Source organism: Pongo abelii, chromosome 1 (assembly GCF_028885655.2).
Source record: "Pongo abelii isolate AG06213 chromosome 1, NHGRI_mPonAbe1-v2.0_pri, whole genome shotgun sequence".
Classification (NCBI taxonomy): Eukaryota; Metazoa; Chordata; class Mammalia; order Primates; family Hominidae; genus Pongo; species Pongo abelii.
The window spans coordinates 2106802-2129773 of record NC_071985.2 but is presented as its reverse complement, the minus strand read 5'-3'; the positions used below and the strand labels follow the sequence as shown (position 1 = coordinate 2129773).

Genomic DNA, 22972 nt, shown 5'->3' with positions numbered 1-22972 from the left:
AAAATTAACTTGAATTTGGGTGATGGGTTTATGGGAACTTGTATTCTTCTAACTATCTGAAGATGTCTGAAATCTTCAATAAAAAAATAAAAAAGCTCAGACTCATATATTAATATAACCACTGTGCAAGAGCAGATTCTCTCATTGTTATAAAGGGGGAAAAATCACATCCCACTGTCCTAGAACAGGGCCCCCACCCCCAAATCACTTCTGCTTCTGATGTCTTTTTCAGAGGAAGAGATTAGATTTTGCCACAGTAAACAGTTCACACAATGGGATACTACAAATTTACTCAAAAGAAATGGGTAAGTCCTATGTGTTCTGACGTGGAAAGATGTATAAGAAACCGGTTAAGTTTGGGGAAGCTGCAGAACAATATTTATGCTGTATGTTTGGAACTTCATTTCCTACCTTGGTGTATTTCAGTGAAACCTAAACAGTTGTCATCATAAATTACTTTTGTAATCAATAAAATTTATTTTGCATTAAACCCTAAAGCTTAATTTTTTGTGCTATAAAGTCCAACTGCTTCCTAATTCTCAAAATTGAGAAATGGTTCTGATCACAATCCAGAGACTTTCGTTATAAAATTATCCTTGTGCACCTACTGATTACTGACTTCTGAAATGAAGGATGTTTTAACGCTACCATATTGAATTGACTTGACTTGAATATTCATTATGAATATAAGCATTTTAATTAGCCTTACACCTACAACCACAAAATATACTCTGAAACAAAAGCCCATCAAGCCTACTTCTTTGATTAATCTTCCATAAAAAACAGTCAAACTATTTGATAATCTATAAATTCATTTTTAGTTGTTGCTTTTGCTAATCAATTCTTTTCATTTAAACTTTACACAAAAATTTTATTAATCAATCAGGTTTGTATACATACCAAATTTTAAGGTATAGCTTCTATGAAGATTTTTTTTTTTTTTGAGATGGAGTTTCACTCTTGTTGCTCAGGCTGGAATGCAATGGCGCAGTCTCAGCTCACTGCAGCCTCCACCTCCCAGGTTCAAGTGATTCTCCTGCCTCAGCCTCCTGAGTAGCTGGGATTAGAGGCATACGCCACCACACCCAGCTAATTTTATATTTTTTAGTAGAGACGGGGTTTCTCCATGTTGGTCAGGCTGGTCTCAAACTCCTGACCTCAAGTGATCCACCCGCCTTGGCCTCCCAAAGTGCTGGGATTCCAGGCATGAGCCACCGCGCCCGGCTCTTCTAGGAAGATATTTTAAAGTGTGTGTATGACCATTATTTCTGCCAAATCAAATTTTTTCAGGTCTGATTTTGCATATTTAAGTTTTGTTCAGATGATTTTGGCTCTTCCATTTCTTGTTAAGTATAGTTTTTACCACTTGCAGTTTTTTTATTTTTGTTTTCTTTGAGATGGATTCTCGCTCTGTCGCCCAGGCTGGAGTGCAGTGGCGCCATCTCGGTTCACTGCAACCTCCCTGTCCAGGTTCCACCACTTGCAGTTTTAATTGGTTTTTTAATACACTGACAATTTTTATTAGTTATGTTCATTATAAACTAGATAAAATGTTGATAGTTTGTATCTATTTCTGAGCTGCTCCATAAATGAAAACAGCTACACTGATATTCTAGGCTTGCTTTAAAAATCAAGAATGTGCGGGGTGTGGTGACTCATACCTGTAATCCCAGCACTTGGGAGGCCAAGGCGGGCGGATCACAAGGTCAAGAGATCGAGACCATCCTGGCCAATATCGTGAAACCCCATCTCTACTAAAAAAAAAAAAAAAAAAAATACAAAAATTAGCCAGGCATGGTGGAGTGTGCCTGTAATCTCAGCTACTCAGGAGGCTGAGGCAGGAGAATCGCTTGAACACGGGAGGCGGAGGTTGCAGTGAGCCGGGATTACGCCACTGCACTCCAGCCTGGCAACAGAGCGAGACGCCATCTCCAAAAAAAAAAAAAAAAAAAAAAAAACCGGCCGGGCGCGGTGGCTCAAGCCTGTAATCCCAGCACTTTGGGTGGCCGAGGCGGGTGGATCACAAGGTCAGGAGTTCAAGACCAGCCTGGCCAACATGGTGAAACCCCATCTCTACTAAAATTACAAAAATTAGCCAGGCATGGTGGTACATGCCTGTAATCCCAGCTACTTGGGAGGCTGAGGCAGGAGAATCGCTTGAACCCAGGAGGCAGAGGCTGCAGTGAGCCGAGACCGCGCCACTGCACTCCAGCCTGGCAACAGAGTGAGAATCCGTCTCAAAAAAAAAAAAAAAAACCAAGAACGTCCTCACAAAGCCCAAGACAAAATTTTTTAGGGTCAAACAGTCCTTTTCTAAAAATTAAGAGTAAAAAACACATTTTAAGGTTAGCTCTTCCTTTCTTCATAAACCAGAGTCCCATAATTTTCAAAAACTGAAAGCACTTGAAAAAAAGTAATTTTATAAATACAAGCATTTAAAGGAGAAAAAGTGTTTCATTTTCTTTGAATTTGAATAGAATTACTTCTATTTTAGGATGCTATTTTGTGAGAAAGACTTTTAATTACTGTTATTTCCTATTATTTTATTTCTATCTTGGTGTTACCACAGAAACATAAACAATATGCCAAAAACACTATGTTAGATCCTACATTGCTGGGTAATTTCATATTGGCTGATAAGGCTCAAGATTTCTTATATTTAGCCCTTATTCCAGCATTTACTTAAGAATAGATCTTATTCAGGTATGTACATGGAAACAAATAAAATCAATTATCACTACCTTTCTCAAGGCCTACTTGAGAACATATGAACACTTGATCAACAAAACAGTATCTTATGCAAGAAGTATCCACTGTGCTCAGGTCCAGACAATAAAAAAGATTTTAAAATACCTTTTTTTTTATAGATAGGAAGATATTTTTTATTTTACTCCAGCTGCTATAAAAAAATTTGGCTACTTTAAAAAATATTGCATCAGAATATCCAGGTGCTCCATTTTTGGTTTCAAGTAAAGAACTGATTACCTGATGCTTCAACTTCATTTTGATTGCATGACAAGTCATCCAAACATAGGTCAATAAGAAGGATCTGTCCAACATCAGTGACCACAGCTGCCACTCCAAAAAGCCATCGCAGACTTGGATGTAAATGCTGAGTGCTTGCACTGGCTCCTCCATGATTAATTATAGGTTCAATAGCTGTTACCTAGAAAACATAATACATGATTTGCTTTTCTTCTGCAAAGTAAGAAAATATAATTAACAACACAATAAATTTAAGTTAAAGCAGGTTATCAGTTATAATAGATTTAAGACTATAAAATAGAGTAAATTTGCATTTGATACTTGTGATCTGAATAATGAAATCTTCAGATATACTAGGAATTACACCATTACTCAATACATAGAAAAGTCACGCAGTTGGACTCACAACTGATGTTGACTGAGAGCTTCTATATGCCAGGTACTGTGTTACCCGGCTCATTCAATGTTCACGACAATGCTTCCATAGTAGACTATGTGTGATTACTTCTCTTTAAAGATGAAATAACCTGAGGCTTAGAAAGTTACTCTAGTTATTCAAGCCATAAAATCATTACGCATAAAATGCAAACCTAAATTGTTCTCACTTTAAAGCTCTTAAACAGCTACTCTAGGATTCTATGGCCTGTTCTCCTAAGAGTAAAAACTAATCATTCCAGAAAAATTTACTGTTTACTCTTTAAAAAACAACAACAAAAAAAGATATTTTAAGTCCTCTTTATACCTTAAAGACTGGTCTAACCTTTCTATTGGACTTCATATAAAACTCTGGCAGTCACTGGATCAGACACTTAACAAGAATTGCTATTATTTAAAGAAAACTATACTTTAGCTATTGTATGGAGTCATATTTTTCCCCCTCATCTCATGAGTCAAATTTTAAATGTCTGTAACTAGTCATCCATATTTTATACTTGTCTTTCCTTCAGTTTCCTATTAATTCATAAAAATTAATTAGGTATGATATATGATAAAATGTTTGGTGATTTCTATGCTAATACAGGTTAAACATCCAAATCCAAAAGTCCAAAATCTAAAACATTTCTAGTCCCAGGCATTTCGGATAGGGGATTCTCAACCTGTACTGATGAATGTTCTGGCAAGAAAAGAAAATATCTGATATCAATGATTTATGTGTTAATAAGATTAAGTTTTTTTCAGCCTGTAACTTACTACAGACAAAAGCCTGGCTCTTTCTCTATATCAGTATACAAAACATTACTCAGTGTTTCTAATTCTGAAAGCTGTAACTTCATCACTTTTTCTTTTCTAATTACTGTAATAATGTCTATAAATACTAAAGCATATTCAATTCCTCAGTGAGCAGTAGCGAATCTAAGTTTGCATTCCTCATACAAATACTATATGAAGTGATTAATACTATTACCTTAATTTTAGAAGACAATTAAAAATAACCATATTTAGAAGTGTATACTGCACCCTACCCAAAAAATAGCTAGTAGGTTGAACTTCTGAAAGTGTCTATCGCTACTCCCCCTATCTTTTCCTTATTCTATATTCTCTCTTCCATACATCAACCATCCATTCAACTGAGCAACCAGTTCAGGAACCTTGTTTCTTCTCAATTCCTCATCCAAACGATCCATGAGTGTCCATGTTTCCTTCTGTATGTGTTCTGAATCTGCCCCATCTTCTCTATTTCTACTGTCATTTCCTTGGTTCAGCTCCTCATCATTATTGACCCGAATGGCAACAGTCTCCTTGTTTCTATTCTCACAATATCCTCTCTGACCCAATCCAAGCAAGCCTTTTACATGAGTTCTACTTAAAATTACTTCACCACTGGCCAGGTGTGGTGGCTCATGCCTGTAATCCCAGCACTTTGGGAGGCTACGGCAGGTGGATCACGAGGTCAAGAGATCGAGAGCAGCCTGGCCAACATGGTGAGATCCCATCTCTACTAAAAATACAAAAATTAGCTGGGCGTGGTGGTGCATGCCTGTAGTCCCAACTACTCAGGAGGCTAAGGCAGGAGAATCACTTGAACCCGGGACATGGAGGTTGCAGTGAGCCGAGATCGTGCCACTGCACTCCAGCCCGCTGACAGAGCGAGACTCCGTCTCAAAAAAAAAAAAAAAAAAAAAAAATTACTTCACCGTTGATTTCAAAGGAGCCCCTAATTACAAACAAGGCCATTCACAATCTAAATCCTCACCATTTCTGGCCCCCTATTCTTCCTTCCCCTCATCCCTCCCTCAGCCATTCTAAATCAAGTCTAGTTTCCCAAATGCTCCATGTACTATTATTTTTCCATGCCAGTCTCTTTATCTAAAATGTCCAACTCTTTTGACTAGAAATTATCCATTCTACATGTTCCAAGTGCTTAAATTTATTAAAAGTATTCACTATATTTATGCTAGTCTTATTCATTTGTCTTCTCCCACTAGACTATAAGCTCTCTAAAAGCACAGGCCAAGTTCAATTTATTCATCCTGGGAATCTAACATATATTTTCCATAATGCTCCAATCCAAGACTATTGTCTCCAATTTAAAAGGTAAAAACATTTTAAAAACTACATAGTAATGAATACATTTTTATAAACTTTGAGTGTCCTCACAGAACACAACTGGAGATAAGAACAAGATTTAGATGATACTTTTCACAAAAAAAGAGTATCAGAACATTACATGTCATTGCTATTTTTACTCTGGAACGTTTTAACCAATAAGAAAGTTACATTTTAAATGTTAAGTTCCTTGAATAACATATCATCTTTAACCTCATTTTTATTCTAAACACTTTACCTAAGAGTAACACATTTACATAAAAGTATACAAATTGTAAATGTTGCGGGTCAGTGAAATTTCACAAAGTAACACACCTATATAACCAGCAGGGGTTCAGTTTTGAAAGACAATGTCCAGGTATCTTAAACAGTACCTACCCTTCCAGGAAGAACAACTGCTTTAACGACTTTTGATATTCCAAGGTCATAAAGACAGAGAACACTCCCTTCTGTTTCTTCCAATCCTATTAATAATCCAGTTCTCTTCTGCCAAGAAAATTCTTTCACAGCTAAAACTACAGGAGGCTGTTCACTGACTCCACTGAATCTGTAAGCAGACAATCGCTCTCCTGTTATAGAGTTTACTACCTCAAGTTGTGGACCACAAGCCAAGCAAGCAAGTCCATTTTTCCCTAGAAGAAAAAAAAATTGCTTATTTTAATATTGTATATACACAAAAAAATGCAATAACAGTTAGCTCATTTACATACAACTGTATGTTCATTACATAAAACTTTACATATTATCTCCACATTGAAATCTAAGCATTTATACAACATAGTGATCCTCAAACTTTTAATCAAGCAACTATCATTACAATAATAATAGTCATTCAGTGGTGTGAACCTGGGAGGCAGAGCTTGCAGTAAGCCGAGATCGTGCCACTGCACTCTAGCCTGGGAGACAGAGCAAGACTTCATCTCAAGTAATAATAACAGTAACACTCATTCAGTAAAAGCCACCATGGTATGTGCTTGAATATGTTATCTCATTTATTCCTTATCACACCTCAATGTAGAGATAAGGCAGCTAAACCTGAATACTGTTTAACTTTCCCAAAGTCAAAAAGTAGCACAGGCAGAAGTAGATCCCAAGCCTGTTTAACTCCAAAACTCATGCTTTAACTACTAAGGCTTAAACGATTTAAACTAGAAGTTACGCAGTTATAAAATAGAACATATTATTCTATCCCTAAAGAGTTCACAGTCCAACTGAGAAATTAAGACATAACTAGCATAATGACAGGAAGTATCAGAACCTCTTCTCTGCCTATTAGTCATGTTTGGATTTCACTCTGCCTGCAATGTAAAGTCACAGAGGTGACCATCTGATTTAAATCAAGTCAGTAACTATCTGATTTATGCATGTTTTTAAATGTTACTCCAGCTGCTAAGCAAAGAATGGACAAGGAGAAGCACAGAGCAGCAGCACTGGGTGGAAGATGACACCTGCTTGGTGACCGAATAGAGAAAAGTGGGTTGACTGGAGATTCAACTTAGAGGGAGAACTAATTGGATTTGCTTGCTGATGAATGAGACACAGGGAGGTGAGTAAAACAAGAATCAAGTACAGACTCCGAATTTCTGCTTGAGCAACCAGATGAACGGTAACTTCTAAATTTGAGATGTCCATCAAGCATCCAAGTACATTAGTTGGATATGTAAGTTTATCGCTAAGGGAGGCCACAGTTTAAGAAAGTAGCATGGCACAATGGGGTCTGAGAACGCCAAGGTTCCAAGATCCTTTCCGCCACTTACCTGTGTAACTGGGATCAAATAAACTATTTCATTCTCAGTTACACAGAACAGTGGCTACTTAGAGAAGTTTTACACCTACTCCAATGAAGTCATTATACAATGCCTGGCATATAGAAAGTACTGTTGCTCCTTTTAACATTCAAGAGTATGGCACTGTAAAGAGAGAAATGACTGATACATATGTTTTGCTCTCTGCCTGCTGGGAAGACGGCTACGAAACTTATTTTCAGAAAAGTCTTCTGCAATATCTTTCATTAGAACAAGATCTATAAGAGAAAGCCTTCCTTTAGTATGGTTCTCTGGTGTATTACACAATCTAAGTTACACATTGAGATCTTATTCAGGTATATGAAATCAGAAAATGAGATTTTCTGAAAATTTTATAACATCTAGGGCCCTGGACTTTTCTACTCATGATACTGTTCAGGTTCTAATCCAAACTCATCACCAATAAAACTTCCTAATTATAAAGAAAAACTAGTTGCATGTTACTTCTACTTCCCAAACATAGATAATACTAAGATACAAAACACGTGAGATTTTTAATAAGGAAAAATTAACTATAACCCCCCAATCAGAGGTTCACTGATAACGTGTTTAAGAGCTTATAGATGTTATATATGTAACTGTAGATGTTATATATTTAAGATCACTCAGGTTCTGCTCTTTCTTCTTCCACATAAAGAAACTACAATATATACTTATTATTATTTATCTTACAAATCAATTGTATTAGTAAATGTTCAGTAACATTATGTTTACCCGCAGCAAACTTTCCACGAAGCACAGATTCTAATGTTATTTCGTCTTCTCCAAGGGCTTGAAGAGTCACTTCTGGAAATGGCAGAAGACCACTAGTCACTTGAGCTCTTAAGTCTCGCATACTTCCACTGTAAATATTTTTAAAAGAAAACATTATTATGACACATTTGTAGACAATACACTTGATTATCTTCAGCCAGGAAAAACAGTAAAAGCCACCAACAAAATAAAGAAAAACTAAAATCTGGTTACAAAATACACATTGGCCAGATGCGAAGGCTCACGCCTTTAAGTCCCAGCTACTTGGGAGGCTGAGGCAGGAGGATGAACTGATCCCAGAAGTTCGAGGCTGCGCCTCCAGTGAGCTATGATTGTGCCACTTCACTCCAGCATGGGCGACAGAGCAAACTCCAGTCTCAAAAATAAATGACAAGCATCTGGGACCAAGGTATTCTATTGTCTCCTAAGAAAATATTTCCCAAACAGCTTTAGGAAAGTAAACATTCATTAAGCCAGACGTACTAAGGATATACATTATTCCCTAGATTCTTTAAACACTAGTTCAGTGCAATTCATCTCACTGTCTAACCTCCTTGCAAAGAACACTTCACCACCACCATCCTGCCCACAGAAAAAAGAAAAAGTGATTGGTGTCTTTTAGAAAAATCACTTCTTCAGTAAAGGGTTTTAAGTCCATGAAAAATGTATAAATTCACAGAAACCCCAGAAATCAAGTTTGGTACATATCTTTTGCAGGATAGAAAAAATATATGCATAAAGTTGTCTGTCATTTAGAAGGTCAGATTTCCAGAATGACTACTCCCATTATAAACAACCAAAAATACTAATTAAAATACAGAAAGATTTTAGCCATCTGAGTTGGTTAGCTATCAAATCCAGTCCTGGGAACCCTGATCTTATTCTGGGCACTCTAAGATCCAAGGGCAAAAGATAAAGCCTAGGGCAAAGAGAACTAATAAGCGCCTCCCTCAACCCCATTAAACTCTGCCAGGCTACATCAGCCTAAAGGTGAGCAAGAACAATACACATTGTACAGGATGGGTACAATAAAGCTGTCCACATCAACCATGGCTCTGAGTCTCTTACTCAGAAAGACAACATTTTCTTTCATACAAATGTGTGGCCAGAATTCAAGCTAGGTTATATGGAAATCCTCAAGAGGCCGGGCGTGGTGGCTCATGCCTGTAATCCCAGCACTTTGGGAGGCTGAGGCAGGCGGATCACGAGGTTAGGAGATCGACACCATCCTGGCTAACATGGTGAAACCCTGTCTCTACTAAAAATACAAAAAATTAGCCAGGCATGGTGGCACACACCTGTAGTCCCAGCTACTTGGGAGGCTGCAGCAGGAGAATCACTTGAACCCAGGAGGTGGAGGTTGCAGTGAGCCTCACTGCACTCTAGCCTCGGCGACAGAGCAAGCAAGACTCCCTCTCAAAAAAAAAAGAAAAAAAAATCCTCAAGAGAAGAAATTTTATTATCAAGTATTTTCAGGTTGGTTGCTCCAAGCAATCCACAGAAACAACCACATATCCTCTGGAATCTCAAAGAATTCTCAAAGTTAAAGCAACAAAGAAAATAAGCTCACAGAGCCGGGCACGGTGGCTCATGCCTGTAACACCACTTTGGGAGGCCGAGGCAGGTGGATCATGAGGTCAAGAGATCCAGACCATCCTGGACAACACGGTGAAAACCCGTCTCTACTAAAAATACAAAAGTAAATTAGCCGGGCGTGGAGGCATACGCTTGTAATTCCAGCTACTCAGGAGGCTGAGGCAGGAGAGTCGCTTGAACCCAGGAGGCAGCTGCAGTGAGCCGAGACTGTGCAACTGCACTCCAGCCTGACGAGACTGTCCCAAAAAAAAAAAAAAAAAAAAAAAAAAAAAAAAACACACACAAGGATATCAATAGCCAGCGGAATCAGATTATTGAGGACTTCAGATATTGAAATTACCAGAGATTAGAAAGTAAATGTCTAATATATTTGTGTAAATCAGTGATTTAGCTTGATAAGAAACTGCAAATGTTATAAAGAAAAAATCAAGTAGATTTGAAAAAATAAAATTTCTAAAAATGAAAAATTAAATAAAAACTAAAACTCAACGGGTATAAAAATTCAATGGAGCAACGAGAATGAATCACAGCTACATGCAACAATATGAATGAATGTCAGAATATATTATTAAACCAGACGGGCGCGGTGGCTCACACCTGTAATCCCAGCACTTTGGGAGGCTGAGGCGGCGAATCATGAGGTCAGGAGATCGAGACCATCCTGGCTAACAAGGTGAAACCCTGTCTCTACTAAAAATACAAAAAATTAGCCAGGCGTGGTGGCGGGCGCCTGTAGTTCCAGCTACTCGGGAGGCTGAGGCAGGAGAATAGCGTGAACCTGGGAGGCGGAGCTTGCAGTGAGCCGAGATGGTGCCACCGCACTCCAGCCTGGGCGACAGAGTGAGACTCCATCTCAAAAAAAAAAAAAAAAAAAATTATTAAACAATAAAAGCATCCAGGCACAGTGGCTCACGCCTATAATCCCAGCATTGTGGGAGGCCAAGGCAGGTGGATCACCTGAGGTCTGGAGTTCAAGACTAGCCTGGCCAACATGGTGAATCCCCATCTCTACTAATAATACCAAAAAAAAAATCAGCTGGGCGTGGTGGTGCATGCCTGTAATCTCAGCTACTTGGGAGGCTGAGGCAGGAGAATCGCTTGAACCTGGGAGGCGGAGGTTGCAGTGAACCAAGACCACGGCATTGCACTCCAGCCTGGGCAACAAGAGTGAAACTCTGACACAATAAATAAATAATAATAAAAATAAAAGCAGCAGAAAATACACGGAAAATGACATTTACATGAGGTTAAAAAGACACGCAGAACTAAGCAAAATATTGCTTAAGGATGCAAACATGACCAAACTATGAAAAAAAACAAGGAAAAAATAAACACAGAATCCACAGTGGATTTGAGAGGGAAAGCGGAAGAATATACGAGGGACTCTGAAGTAGTGGTAATGTTCTTTCTCTAGAACTTGGTGCTGAGTACACAGGTATTCACTGCACCGTGATCTTCTCTAGCTTATATTCTTTTGCACCCACTCACCAAATAAATTATTTTGTACCTACTTAATACTCAACAAAAACAAACTCAAAGGATAAGTGAAAAAGTAAACTAGAAGCCCCCAAAACTTATTCAGAATGCAGCACAAAGGAATGAGTAGTTTTAAATTATAGATAACATAAGGAAGATCTAAGACATGCCTAATCAGAATCCTCCCAAAAATATAATACTAATAGGAAGAAGCAATGCATTTCCCAGATTTATAGACACACCGATTCCCTGAGTCAGGAAGTCCAATGAATCCTAGGCACTACCAAAAAAAGAGAAATGACTCAACAACAGTAGTGGAAATCAGAATTCTGGAATATCTTCCGAAGTCTAACCAAAAGTAACTGCCAACATAATTATATATTACTGAAAGGATCCTTAACAAATACGAAATATGTTTTTAGACAAAAAAGTTTGCTTAAAGGAAATGTTAAAGGAAATGTTAAAGGATTCAAGAAGGCTTCAGGTAGAATAGAGATCAGATAGGAGGTCTGAGAGGCAGCAAGAATGATGATGTCGAAGTACTGGTACATATACAGAAAAAAATCTAAACACTGACTACACAACAATAATAATGGCTGTGTGGGGTTTAAATAAACCATACAGAGTCTTCTTACTGCCTGAGAGAATAACGACACATTGGTATATTTTAGACTTTGTTACATATCCATGTTGAAAACATATACAGGGCTGGGCACAGTGGCTCACGCCTGCAATCCCAGCACTTTGGGAGGCCTAGGCGGGTGGATCACCTGAGGTCAGGAATTCAAGACCAGCCCAACCAGTATGGTGAAACCCCATCTCTACTAAAAATACAAAAATCAGTCGGGCATGGCAGTATGTGCCTGTAGTCCCAGCTACTCAGGAGGCTGAGACAGGAGAATTGCTTGAACCCAGGAGGCGGAGGTTGCAGTAAGCAGAGATTGCACCACTGCACTCCAGCGCGGGTGACAGAGCAAGACTCTGTCTCAAATAAAAGGGAAAAGACACGTGCAAGAAGGTACACTGTATATCAACAATATTCTGTTGCAGTTTTTTGGGTTTTTTTTTTAGACAGGGTCTCACTCTGTCACCCAGGCTGGAGTGCAGTGGCATTATCAGAGCTCAATGCAGCCTCAATTTCCTGGGCTCTAGCAATCCTCTCGTCTCATGCCACCATGCCTGGCTAATTTTTTTCTTTTTTTAGTAGAAATGAGGTCTCACTATGTTGCCCATGATGGTCTCGAACTCCTGGGTTCAAGCAATCCTCCTGCCTCAGCCTCCCAAAGTGCTGGGATTACAGGTGTGAGACACCTATCAATAGTATCAACAGGCCGGGCGCGGTGGCTCACATCTGTAATCCCAGCACTTTGGGAGGCTGAGGCGGGCGGATCACGAGGTCAGGAGATCGAGACCATCCTGGATAACATGGTGAAACCCTGTCTCTACTAAAAATACAAAAAAAATAGCCGGGCGTGGTGGCAGGTGCCTGTAGTCCCAGCTACTCGGGAGGCTGAGGCAGGAGAATGGCGTGAACCCAGGAGGCAGAGTTTGCAGTGAGCCGAGATGGCGCCACTGCACTCCAGCCTGGGCGACAGAGCGAGACTCCGTCTCAAAAAAAAAAAAAAAAGTATCAATAGTATTCTTAATAGCCTATCAATAGTATTCTTAATAGCCAAATACTAAATACAACCAAAGGAGAATGAAGAAGAACTTTTTATTTAATCAAATAGTAAAAAAAAAGATAGGCTGGGCACGGTGGCCCATGCCTGTAATCCCAGCACTTTGGGAGGCCGAGGTAGGCGGATCACCTGAGAGGTCAGGAGTTTGAGAACAGCCTGACTAACATGGTGAAACCCCATCTCTACTAAAAATACAAAAATTAGCTGGGCATGGTGACATGCGTCTGTAATCCCAGCTACTCGGGAGGCTGAGGCATGAGAACTACTTGAACCTAGGACTCAAGGGTTGCAGTGGGCCAAAACTGTGCCACTGCACTCCAGCCTAGGTGACAGCAAGACTCTGTCCCAAAAAATAAATAAGTAAATAAAATTATAATAACTGAAACAATGCGATATAGGCTAGAATGGACAAACAGGTCAACAAAACAGATAAAATAATCTAGACACAGAATCACTAAGTTTAGCAGATGATAAAAAGCTATTTGGATATTTCAATTCAGAGCGGACATGTGGACTATTCAATAAACATTTCTGGTATAATGTGCTACTCATCTGCAGCAAAGACATTACACACTGGTAGAGTGAAGTGGTAGAAGTCACACATTACATTCCTCCCCTAATATCTAGCAAATGAAGTGCGTGGGTGTGTGTGTGTGCGCGCGCGTAGCACACAGAAGCAGGTACAGAAGAAAGGTGAGTTCACAAAACCCAGAGAATTCTAACATCCTTCGGTGTGTGGGGGGTGAAGTAAAATGAAGGGGGAAATAGATAACCCCGGGAAAACTCCAGGTCTGGAAGTCCCTAATTACATACTATGCCACAGGACCTGAGCAGAGGGCCATGTTTCAGGGAACTGTGCTGCTGTTTTGGGAGAAAGGTGAAGGCCCAAAGGCATAGAATATAAATCTGACAAAAGAGAGATCCGAGGTACAAGTCATTACCGTTTCTCAGCACTCCCCCTCCTATCTACTGAGTGCAGAAAGGACTACATTCAGTTCCAACACCCAGCCCAAGCCATTCTCATACAAGAGAATCAATACTATCAAACTGAAACCTGTGGTAAAATAACAGGATAACAGCCACTTCTAACAGATGCGTTTAACTTTCAAAAATTTATAAAGAAATATTTCCGTTAAAAGAACTATTATAAATTTAACAATTCCTTTCCTTTGTTTTCTTATGAAATTAACTATTTCTAAAAATGAGCATTTCACACAATAGTCTCTATGAATTCTTCCATCTGTTTATCTTCAGAGATGTCTGAAATATTCACAAAACATCAGTGCCGTTTATTTTTGTGTGATGCAAATTTGTGATTTGCTCATTTCAGTATGGCTTGGATTTCTTATAAAATCAATAATTACTTGAAGAATTTAAAAACTATATATATATATAATAAAAATAGAACTTTAAAAATACAGTAGATATTTATGTAGCCTTAGGATGGGAACAAGGCAAAAATCAACCTAATGTTCTTGCTTGTCATTCTTATTCTCTCCACATCTTAGTCCCCTCCCCTAAAAAAATTTATGTGGAAAAAAATTTCAAAGATTCACTCAAAAAATTAAAATACATGAGTTATCATTTTCTGTTCAGGCTATAAATGCTATCTCCTAGACAAAAACTTGATAGACTACCTCAAAAACTGAATCACATATGTCACCATTAAGTCACAAAACCTAAAAAGTTACGTTGGAGATTTCCAAATCATCAAAAGTAGAAGTTTGCTTTTTATTATCCAAAACAGATCCAAAAGTCTAACCTAATATAAAGTGTGTGTGCATCAATGGGAAGCTATGACCATTAGCCTCCAATACAAAACCCTCATGAGGGTCCTATACTCAAGTCTTAGTTGCTCTTATATACACAAATTGATCCTATTCATCTCCTAAATAGCTTAGTACCAGAAAAATTTTTAGAGGAACAGATGGAAAAGGCCAGAATCACACTGTTACTATGTTGTTTTCCCCTCTGACAGCCTTTTATATAGCTTGATAAAACTAGTTTAATGATGAACTGAAGTTAACACATTTTTCCTACTAAACTTAAAACCAAAGTAAATCAACCAGAACCAAAACCTTCAGAATTCCATGCAGTAGCTTTTTACAAAGTGTATTCAAAAGAGTGCTAATGGAGAATGAGCAAAAAAGTTCCATGATCCCTATACTTCAATCAAAATCATCTCAATAGAATTTTGGAAAGATTTTCACAAAATCCAAAGTCCGGAGGATAACACACAATAAGCATTTTTTGGAAAATGAAATATAGTAAATGTTCTATTTCTTAGGCTGGGTGAGTTTTGTTACATTGTTTGAATGCAGAACAAAGATGATATAGAAGTACTAGCTCTAAGAGAATAAAGCCACAGTTTGTTTGTTTGTTTGTTTTGAGATGGAGTCTGGAACTCTCGCCTGGGCTGGAGTGCAGTGGCGCCATCTCGGCTCACTGCAAGCTCCGCCTCCCGGGTTCACGCCATTCTCCTGCCTCAGCCTCTCCAGTAACTGGGACTAGAGGCGCCCGCCACCACACCCGGCTAATTTTTTGTATTTTCAGTAGAGACGGGGTTTCACCGGATTAGCCAACATGGTCTCGATCTCCTGACCTTGTGATCCGCCGCCTCAGCCTCCCAAAGTGCTGGGATTACAGGCGTGAGCTACCGCGCCCGGCAAGCCACAGTATTTAAACTGTGGCCAGACATGATGGCTCATGCCTGTAAGCCCAGCACTCTGGGAAGCTCAGGCAGAAGGATCACTTAAGACCAAGAGTTGGAGGTTGCAGTAAGCTATGCTCAGGCCATGGCACTCCAGCCTGGGCAAGATCCTGTTTCTAAAAATATAAAAAATAAACCTAATGTGGTTTGTATAACTGTCCCCTCCCAATCTCACACTGAAATGTGATCCCCAGTGTTGGAGAAGGGACCTGGTAGGAGGTGTTTGGGTCATGGGAGAGGACCCCTCATGAATGGGTTGGTGTCCTCTCCATAGTAATGAATTCACATGAGATCTGGCTGTTTAAAGCCAGGCGTGGTGGCTCCCAGCACTTTGGGAGGCTGAGGCAGGCAGACTGACTGAGCCCAGGAGTTCGACACCAGCTTGGGCCACATGGTGAAATCTCATCTCTACAAAAAATAATTAGCCAGGTATGGTGGCGCCTGCCTGTAGTCCCAGCTGCTGGTACTGCCTGAGCCTGGGAGGCCAAGGTTGCCACGAGCCATAACTGCACCAATGAATTCTAGCCTAGGCGACAGAGTGAGACCCTGTCCTAAAAAAAAAAAAGAGGCCTGGTACCTCCTCACTCCCCACTCTCATGATGTGAGTATCCTGCTCTCCCTTTGCCTTCCGACATGATGGGAAGCTTCCTGAGACCCTCACCAGAAGGCAGGCAGCTGTTGGTGTCATGCCTGCACAACCTGCAGAACCATGAGGCAAAATAAACCTCTTTTCTTCATAAATTATCCAGTTTCGCATATTCCTTTATAGCAACATAGGCTAACATATTTCTAATTCAAACTTTGAATCCAGGTTCCAGCACTTAATAATACATGTAACGTTGTGCTTTACTATATTCTGTCTTCCCCACTTTCATATCCAAGCTTCTAGAAAAGAGGAGTACTTATTTCTCCAGACTTCATCATGGTGCCTAGCACAAAGGAGTTCAAAAAAATGTTTAATAAATCAAAGTTTTTCAAATTTAACAGCCTTTGAATCTACAGGGCAAAATTGGTTTTAAGACTTTTGCAATTTAAGCACACTACAGAGAACATCAAAACACTATTATTAGAAATAGGGGCCGGGCACAGTGGCTCACACCTGTCATCCCAGCACTTCGGAAAGCTGAGGTGGGTGGATCACCTGAGGTCAGCAGTTCGAGACCAGCCTCACTAACAGGGTGAAATCCCGTCTCTACTAAATACAGAAAACTAACCAGGTGTGGTGGCGCATGCCTGTAATCCCAGCTACTTGTGAGGCTGAGGCAGGAGAATCACTTGACCCCAGGAGGCAGAGGTTGCAGTCAGCTGAGACTGCACCATTGCACTCCAGCCTGGGCAACAAGAGCAAAACCCCATCTCAAAACAAACAAGTCTCAAAACAAACAAACAAACAAAAGTGTATGGCCGGGCCGCGGTGGCGCACGCCTGTAATCCCAGCACTTTGGGAGGCTAAGGCGGGCGGATCATGAGGTCAGGAGATCTAGACCATCCTGGCTAACAAGGTGAAACCCCATCTCTACTAAAAATACAGAAACAAAATTAGCAGGGCGTGGTGGCGAGAACCTGTAGTCCCAGGTACTCAGGAGGCTGAGGAGGGAGAATGGCGTGAACCCGGGAGGCGGAGCTTGCAGTGAGCCGAGATCGTGCCACTGCACTCCAGCCTGGGCGACGGAGCAAGACGCCATCTCAAAAAAAATAAAAAAGAAATAGGCCAGGCACTGTCGCTCACGCCTGTCATCCCAGCACTTTGGGAGGCCAAGGCGGGAGAATCGGCTGAGGTCAGGAGTTCGTTAGAGACCAGTCTGGCCAACATGGTGAAATCCCGTCTCTACTAAAAATATGAAACTTAGCAGCCAGCCATAGTTGCATACGCTTGTAATCCCAACTACTTGGGAGGCTGAGACATGGGAATCGCTTGAACCCGGGAGGTGGAGGTTGCTGTGAGCTGAGATGGTGCCACTGCACTCCAGCCTCAGCAACAGAGCCAGATTGTCTCAAAAAGAAAAATTATATTATTAGAAACAATATCTCATATAAAGGTATATGAAAACACAAACACACATGAAACATCTATGTTCAGTACTATACAAAATTAAAGAGAGTCCTAGCCTTTTATGACATGCCAGCACTGGCAACCTATGAAAAGTAATTTACAAAGTTTCAACTCCTTTCCAAAGTCTAGATAGGCAGAGCAGGAACGTTCTACCGGCTTTGAATGAAAATACTGTTCATGGCCAGGCGCGGTAGCTCAAGCCTGTAATCCCAGTACTTTGGGAGGCTGAGGCGGGCGGATCACAAGGTCAAGAGACCGAGACCATTCTGGCCAACATGGTGAAACCCCGTCTCTACTAAAAACACAAAAATTAGCTGGGCGTGGTAGCACGCACTATAGTCCCCGCTACTTGGGAGGCTGAGGCAGGAGAATCGCTTGAACCTGGGAGGCAGAGGTTGCAATAAGCCAAGATCGCGCCACTGCACTCCAGCCTGGAGACAGAGCAAGACTCTGCCACAAAAAAAAATTAATTAATTAATTAATTTAATTAAATACTGTTCGGCCGGGCGAGGTGGCTCACGCCTGTAGTCCCGAAGCAGGCAGATCACGAGGTCAGGAGATCGAGACCATCCTGGCTAACACGGTGAAACCCCGTCTCTACTAAAAATACAAAAAAAATTAGCCAGGCATGGTGGCGGGCGCCTGTAATCCCAGCTACTGGGGAGGCTGAGGCAGGAGAATGGCGTGAACCCGGGAGGCAGACCTGGCAGTGAGCCGAGATCGCGCCAGTGCACTCTCTAGCCTGGGCGACAGAGCAAGACTCCGTCTCAAAAAAAAAAAAAAATCATTACTTCTGCTTGCCTGTCTTCTCCACTACACTATGAATTCCTAAAAGGCAAAAATCACCAAATCTTATTCCTGGGCATTCGACAAGATCACAGTGCCTTTGGACTAACAGGTCCTAAATGTAATAAATTAGGATAACAGAATACTATATAGCAGGATATTATTAGGATATTAGCAGAGACAAGAAACAGGCATGTTAAACAATAAAATCAATTTTTTAAAACTCAAGATTGAGCCCAATTATTTTTAAGTATACACTGGTTCAGTATTAAGCAAAACAAAATTCTTAAAATTACTAGGCCAGATATTAAAAACAGAATACTAGAAATCAGTTTTCTGTGTGAAATACACAAATTCCTGCAATAACGGAATTCCACCACAGAAAATGGAACTCTAATCTAGTTCAACAATTATATTGCAACATGTACCAAGCAAACATTTCTATAAACCATTTTGTATGCAATGTTACTTTTTTTCTTTTTGACTAATAAAAAGACGAATTGTCATTTGAATGTAAACTACCAGTGGACCCAGAAACTTCAAGCCTTTCAGAAATTTCTTTCCAACTTAATTCAAACATTTTAAAATTACGAACTACTTTTAAAACACCGTGTTAGTAGTAAAGGAATGCAAGGGCAAGAAGATAACCTACTTCCTGACTTTAAGGAGTTTACAATCTAGAAAAGGAGATACATAGTCAATTATCAGAGTATCAGACACAAAGAATAAATGCTACAATAGGTACATATGCCGTGAGATCCCAGTAAAAAAGTGGGATAAGGGGAAATAAAAGAGTACAGTGGGCTGGGTGCGGTGGCTCACGCCTGTAATCCCAACACTTTGGTTGGCCGAGGTGGGCAGATCGTCTGAGCTCAGGAGTTCAAGATCACCCTGGGCAACATGGTGAAACTCCGTCTCTACTAAAATACAAAAAATTAGCCGGGTGTGGCGACGCGTTCCTGTAGTCCCAGCTACTCGGGAGGCTGAGGCACGAGAATCGCTTGAGCCCTGGAGGCGAAGGTTGCAGTGAGCCAAGATCGCGCCGTTGCACTCTAGCTTGGGCTACAAAGTGAGACTCCGTCTCAAAAAAATAAAAATAAAAATAAAAATACAGTGAAAACACTGGATTTAGAAGGAGGACCTGAAATTTGAGAATTTAAAAAAGGAAAGATGGCACTCCAGGATGAAGGACACGAGCAAAGAAACATCAGAGTGGAAACATCTCTTCCACAGAATGGGCCCAGGATTGGTGACGATTCCGGAAGAGCAAAAGCATAAAATTTGTTAACATATGAGGATAGATAGTAGCATATACTTATTGTAGAGGCCTTTGAGCTAACCGAGGGAAGTTACACTTCATTCTGGGAAGAAAGAAAAGTCCCTGAAAATATTAAAGGTAGGCGTGAAAGACACAATGTTTTGCTTCCTCTTAAGATATATCTGTACCAGCCAGGCGCGGTGGCTCACGCCTGTAATCCCACCACTCTGGGAGGCCAAGGCGGGCGGATCACGAGGTCAGAAGTTCAAGACCAGCCTGGCCAATATGGTGAAACCCCGTCTCTACTAAAAATACAAAAATTAGCCGGGTGTGGTGGCATGCACCTGTAATCCCAGCTACTCAGGAGGCTGAGGCAGGAGAATCGCTTGAACCTGGGAGACAGAGGTTGCAGTGAGCCAAGATTGTGCCATTGCACTACAGCCTGGGCAACAGAGCAAGACCCTGCCTCAAAAAAAAAAAAAAAAAGATGTATCTGTACCTATGAAAAAGGAGAGGCGTAAAAAGACAAAGTCTCGAAACTGATGTATAATGATCTTTTTTATTTTATTTTATTTTTTTAGCAACAGGGTCTCGCTCTGTCACACAGGCTGGAGTGCAGCGGCGTGATCCTGGCTCACTGCAACCCTCGAACTCTCAGTTTGAGGCTGAAGCTCAAACGTTCCCCCTGCCTCAGCCTCCCAAGTAGCCGCGCGACTAGAGGCGCCACCAATGCCCGGTTGACATGATGTTTTAAAAATTTTTTAGAGGTAATTATTGTTGTTTGCAAACTCGTGACAGTTTGGTAGTACGTTACTGAAGGATCAGGATCCAAAAATCACAGTACAGAGACAACGTAGACTTCCCATAGCGCTTGGCACACTTAAAACATCCCTTCAAGTATTAACCTTAACTGGGCTTGTCATCCCTGGCCAAATCCTCTGAAATAAGTAAACCACTCTAATTTCTTCTCTCCTAAGAGACTCTATCAGTGAAAGCTCACAAAAAAAGTTTTTTTAAAAAAAGGGGTTCTCGCCATGTTGCTCATGCTGGTCTCAAACTCCTGGGCTCAAGCGATCCTCCCGCCTCAGCCTCTCAAAGTGCTGGGATTACAGACATGAGCCACTGCGCTCAGCCAAAGACAGTTCTTAAAATCTATAGGTTCTTTAGGATAATCTGAGAATAAACTATCGTTTAGGATTTCCCCAAAGGATTTACGTTTTGTTCTATGAAGAACCCAGTTCTTCCAAAAATTTCTACAACTGACGATTTGGAAATAAAAATAACGCTCATCTCATAAAACTTTGCACACAGATAGTGTGAACCTCGTAAGCTTTGAGCACAAAATTTCCCCATCTCTCAAAACAAAACACCCAAACCAAAACAGTCAACCAGTGGCAAAAGAAACCGTCCTCAGCTTCCCAGGTGGGAAAAAGGAAGGCAAAGCACCCCAAGATGTGCTTTTATTTTAAATCTCCTTGATCTGACCAATGGGTGAGCTGGAGCCTCACATCCGAGCCCCGAGTCCAACTTCTTCCCCGCCCGGACTACTCACTGTGGCCAGGCCCAAGCGCATGTGGAACACACGCCAACACCGGACAGGCTCAGCACGCCGGCCACTTCCCTCGGGGAAAGGCCCGCCAACGAGTCCATCGCGTGGGAGAACAGTGGGAGAGTCGCGGCCCCGGCCGTCCGTAAAGGACCCGACTGCCGGCGCAGGACGCGAACCCACCAGCGCTGCTCCGCCGCCATGTGCCACCACTCCTCCGGTCCGAGGTTATGTAACGAAGCCCGGCGCCCGCGAGCCTGCCGTACCCGCCACCGCCAGCGCTCGCCCCCTCGAGCCCCATCCGTTGGCCCCGCGCACGCCCGGCCTAGGCCCGGCGCTCGCGGAGCAGAAGCCCCGCCGCCGCCGCCGCCGCCGCCGCAGGCCCAAGCCGCGCGACTCGCCCTCCGCCGCGCGGGCCCAACCCCCTCCCTCCCTTCCCCCTACCTGAGCAGGGCGGGTGAGCGCGCCGCCGCGGGCCGAGTCCACCGGGTAGCCAGGCCAGGCGCGAGCTCCTCCCGTGCGGGTCCGTCACAGCATCTCCCGGGAGACGTAGTCGACACGGGCCGGGATCACACCCCTCCGCCCGGCTGAAGCCGCTCCTCTGCGCTTCGGCCGCCGCCTGAGACCTCCCCGGCCACCTCAGAGCCACACGCCCCCGAGAGTGCCTTCGCGGGCTGTAGGCCTGCAGACCGCTCAGCGGCTAAAACGGAGTCGCTGCTCCCGCCGCGGTGCTGGCTCCTTCCCCTTGCAACGCTGCCTGCTCGCCACGGACAGCGCCGGCCCGGCTCTGCGTATTACCCTGTGCCGACAAAACCGAGTTCCACACGCCCCGGAAGGGAGGGAGCGGAGGAAAAGGGCGAAGAGGGAGGGGAGAATCGGGGGAGATCGCGGCTGCAGGGACCAGAGTTCTCGCGATGGTTCCGCGCTCGAGCGCCGGTTCCGCGGGAATTTTCAAACTCTCGGTGAAAGAAGGAGGTGGGAGGGAAAGGGAGGAAAGAGAAGCAGGGCCTGGAAGGGCGGATCATTTACAAAAAATCGGGTCTCTCCGCCTCCGAGGAGCTGGTGGGAAGAAAGACTACGAGTCCCACAGTGCCTTGCGCGTGAAGCCGCCCTGGCGGCCCCGGCGGCGCGCCCGGTGCGCACTTGGGAGTGGTAGTTTTCGCTGGGGGTCGCGCCGGGCTCTGCCAGCCGCCTGCTGCGATTGCAGGCGGTCTCTCTTGTCAAGTAATCGTGTGGCCCTGCCAGCTGGGGGCCGAGGGATAATCTTTCTCCCATAATTGGCAGCTTGCATTCTGTATTTTCTGTTCTGTGCTCCCACTTTTCTTTTTTTCTTTTTCTTTTTTTTGGAGACGGAGTCTTGCTCTGTTGCCCAGGCTGGAGCGCAGTGGCACGATCTTGGCTCACTACAACCTGTGCTCCCGCTTTTCATGCCAAAGGTGGGCTCCCAGACTTCTGGGGAAACGCTTTTTCCACCGTGCTGTTTTTTCTAGCATCCTCCTGTGCTTTCATGGCCAAAAATGCTCGCGCAGCCTAGCCTAATATTTTTAGTCAAAATTTTACCCCAAATCACTGTTATCTTTTTGGTCACCGCGGGTTTTCATTGTGGAATTTCTTATTTCTTGTTAGTATCTTCCTTTGAAGCAAATCCCAGCGCCAAACATGTTTCAAACAGATAGGGAACGTGTCCTTAATACTAAGTAGTAAGTAAAAGGATTATAACATGAGGTAGAGTAGGGATTTTAAGAAGATGCTCTTTTATCAGGAAAGTTTCTACTTTT

General features: G+C 42.2%; 1 protein-coding gene across 3 annotated transcripts in view; it reads right to left on the bottom strand.

The window, feature by feature from the left end:
• AHCTF1 (AT-hook containing transcription factor 1) overlaps positions 1–21996 on the bottom strand; it is a 90567-nt gene extending 68571 nt beyond the window's left edge. The window contains exons 1-4 of one of the 3 annotated variants that reach the window (XM_024252746.3): positions 21639–21996; positions 8052–8179; positions 5911–6164; positions 2986–3166 (exon numbers count right to left, since the gene is read on the bottom strand). In XM_024252746.3, the coding sequence (XP_024108514.2) occupies positions 2986–3166; positions 5911–6164; positions 8052–8172 (556 nt within the window). In that variant the 5' untranslated portion in view covers positions 8173–8179; positions 21639–21996. Of the gene's footprint in view, positions 1–2985; positions 3167–5910; positions 6165–8051; positions 8180–21200; positions 21463–21638 lie in introns of those variants that run through there. The other 2 variants (XM_024252744.3, XM_054549899.2) reach the window with 2 other exon arrangements.
• Positions 21997–22972: the final 976 nt, after the last annotated feature.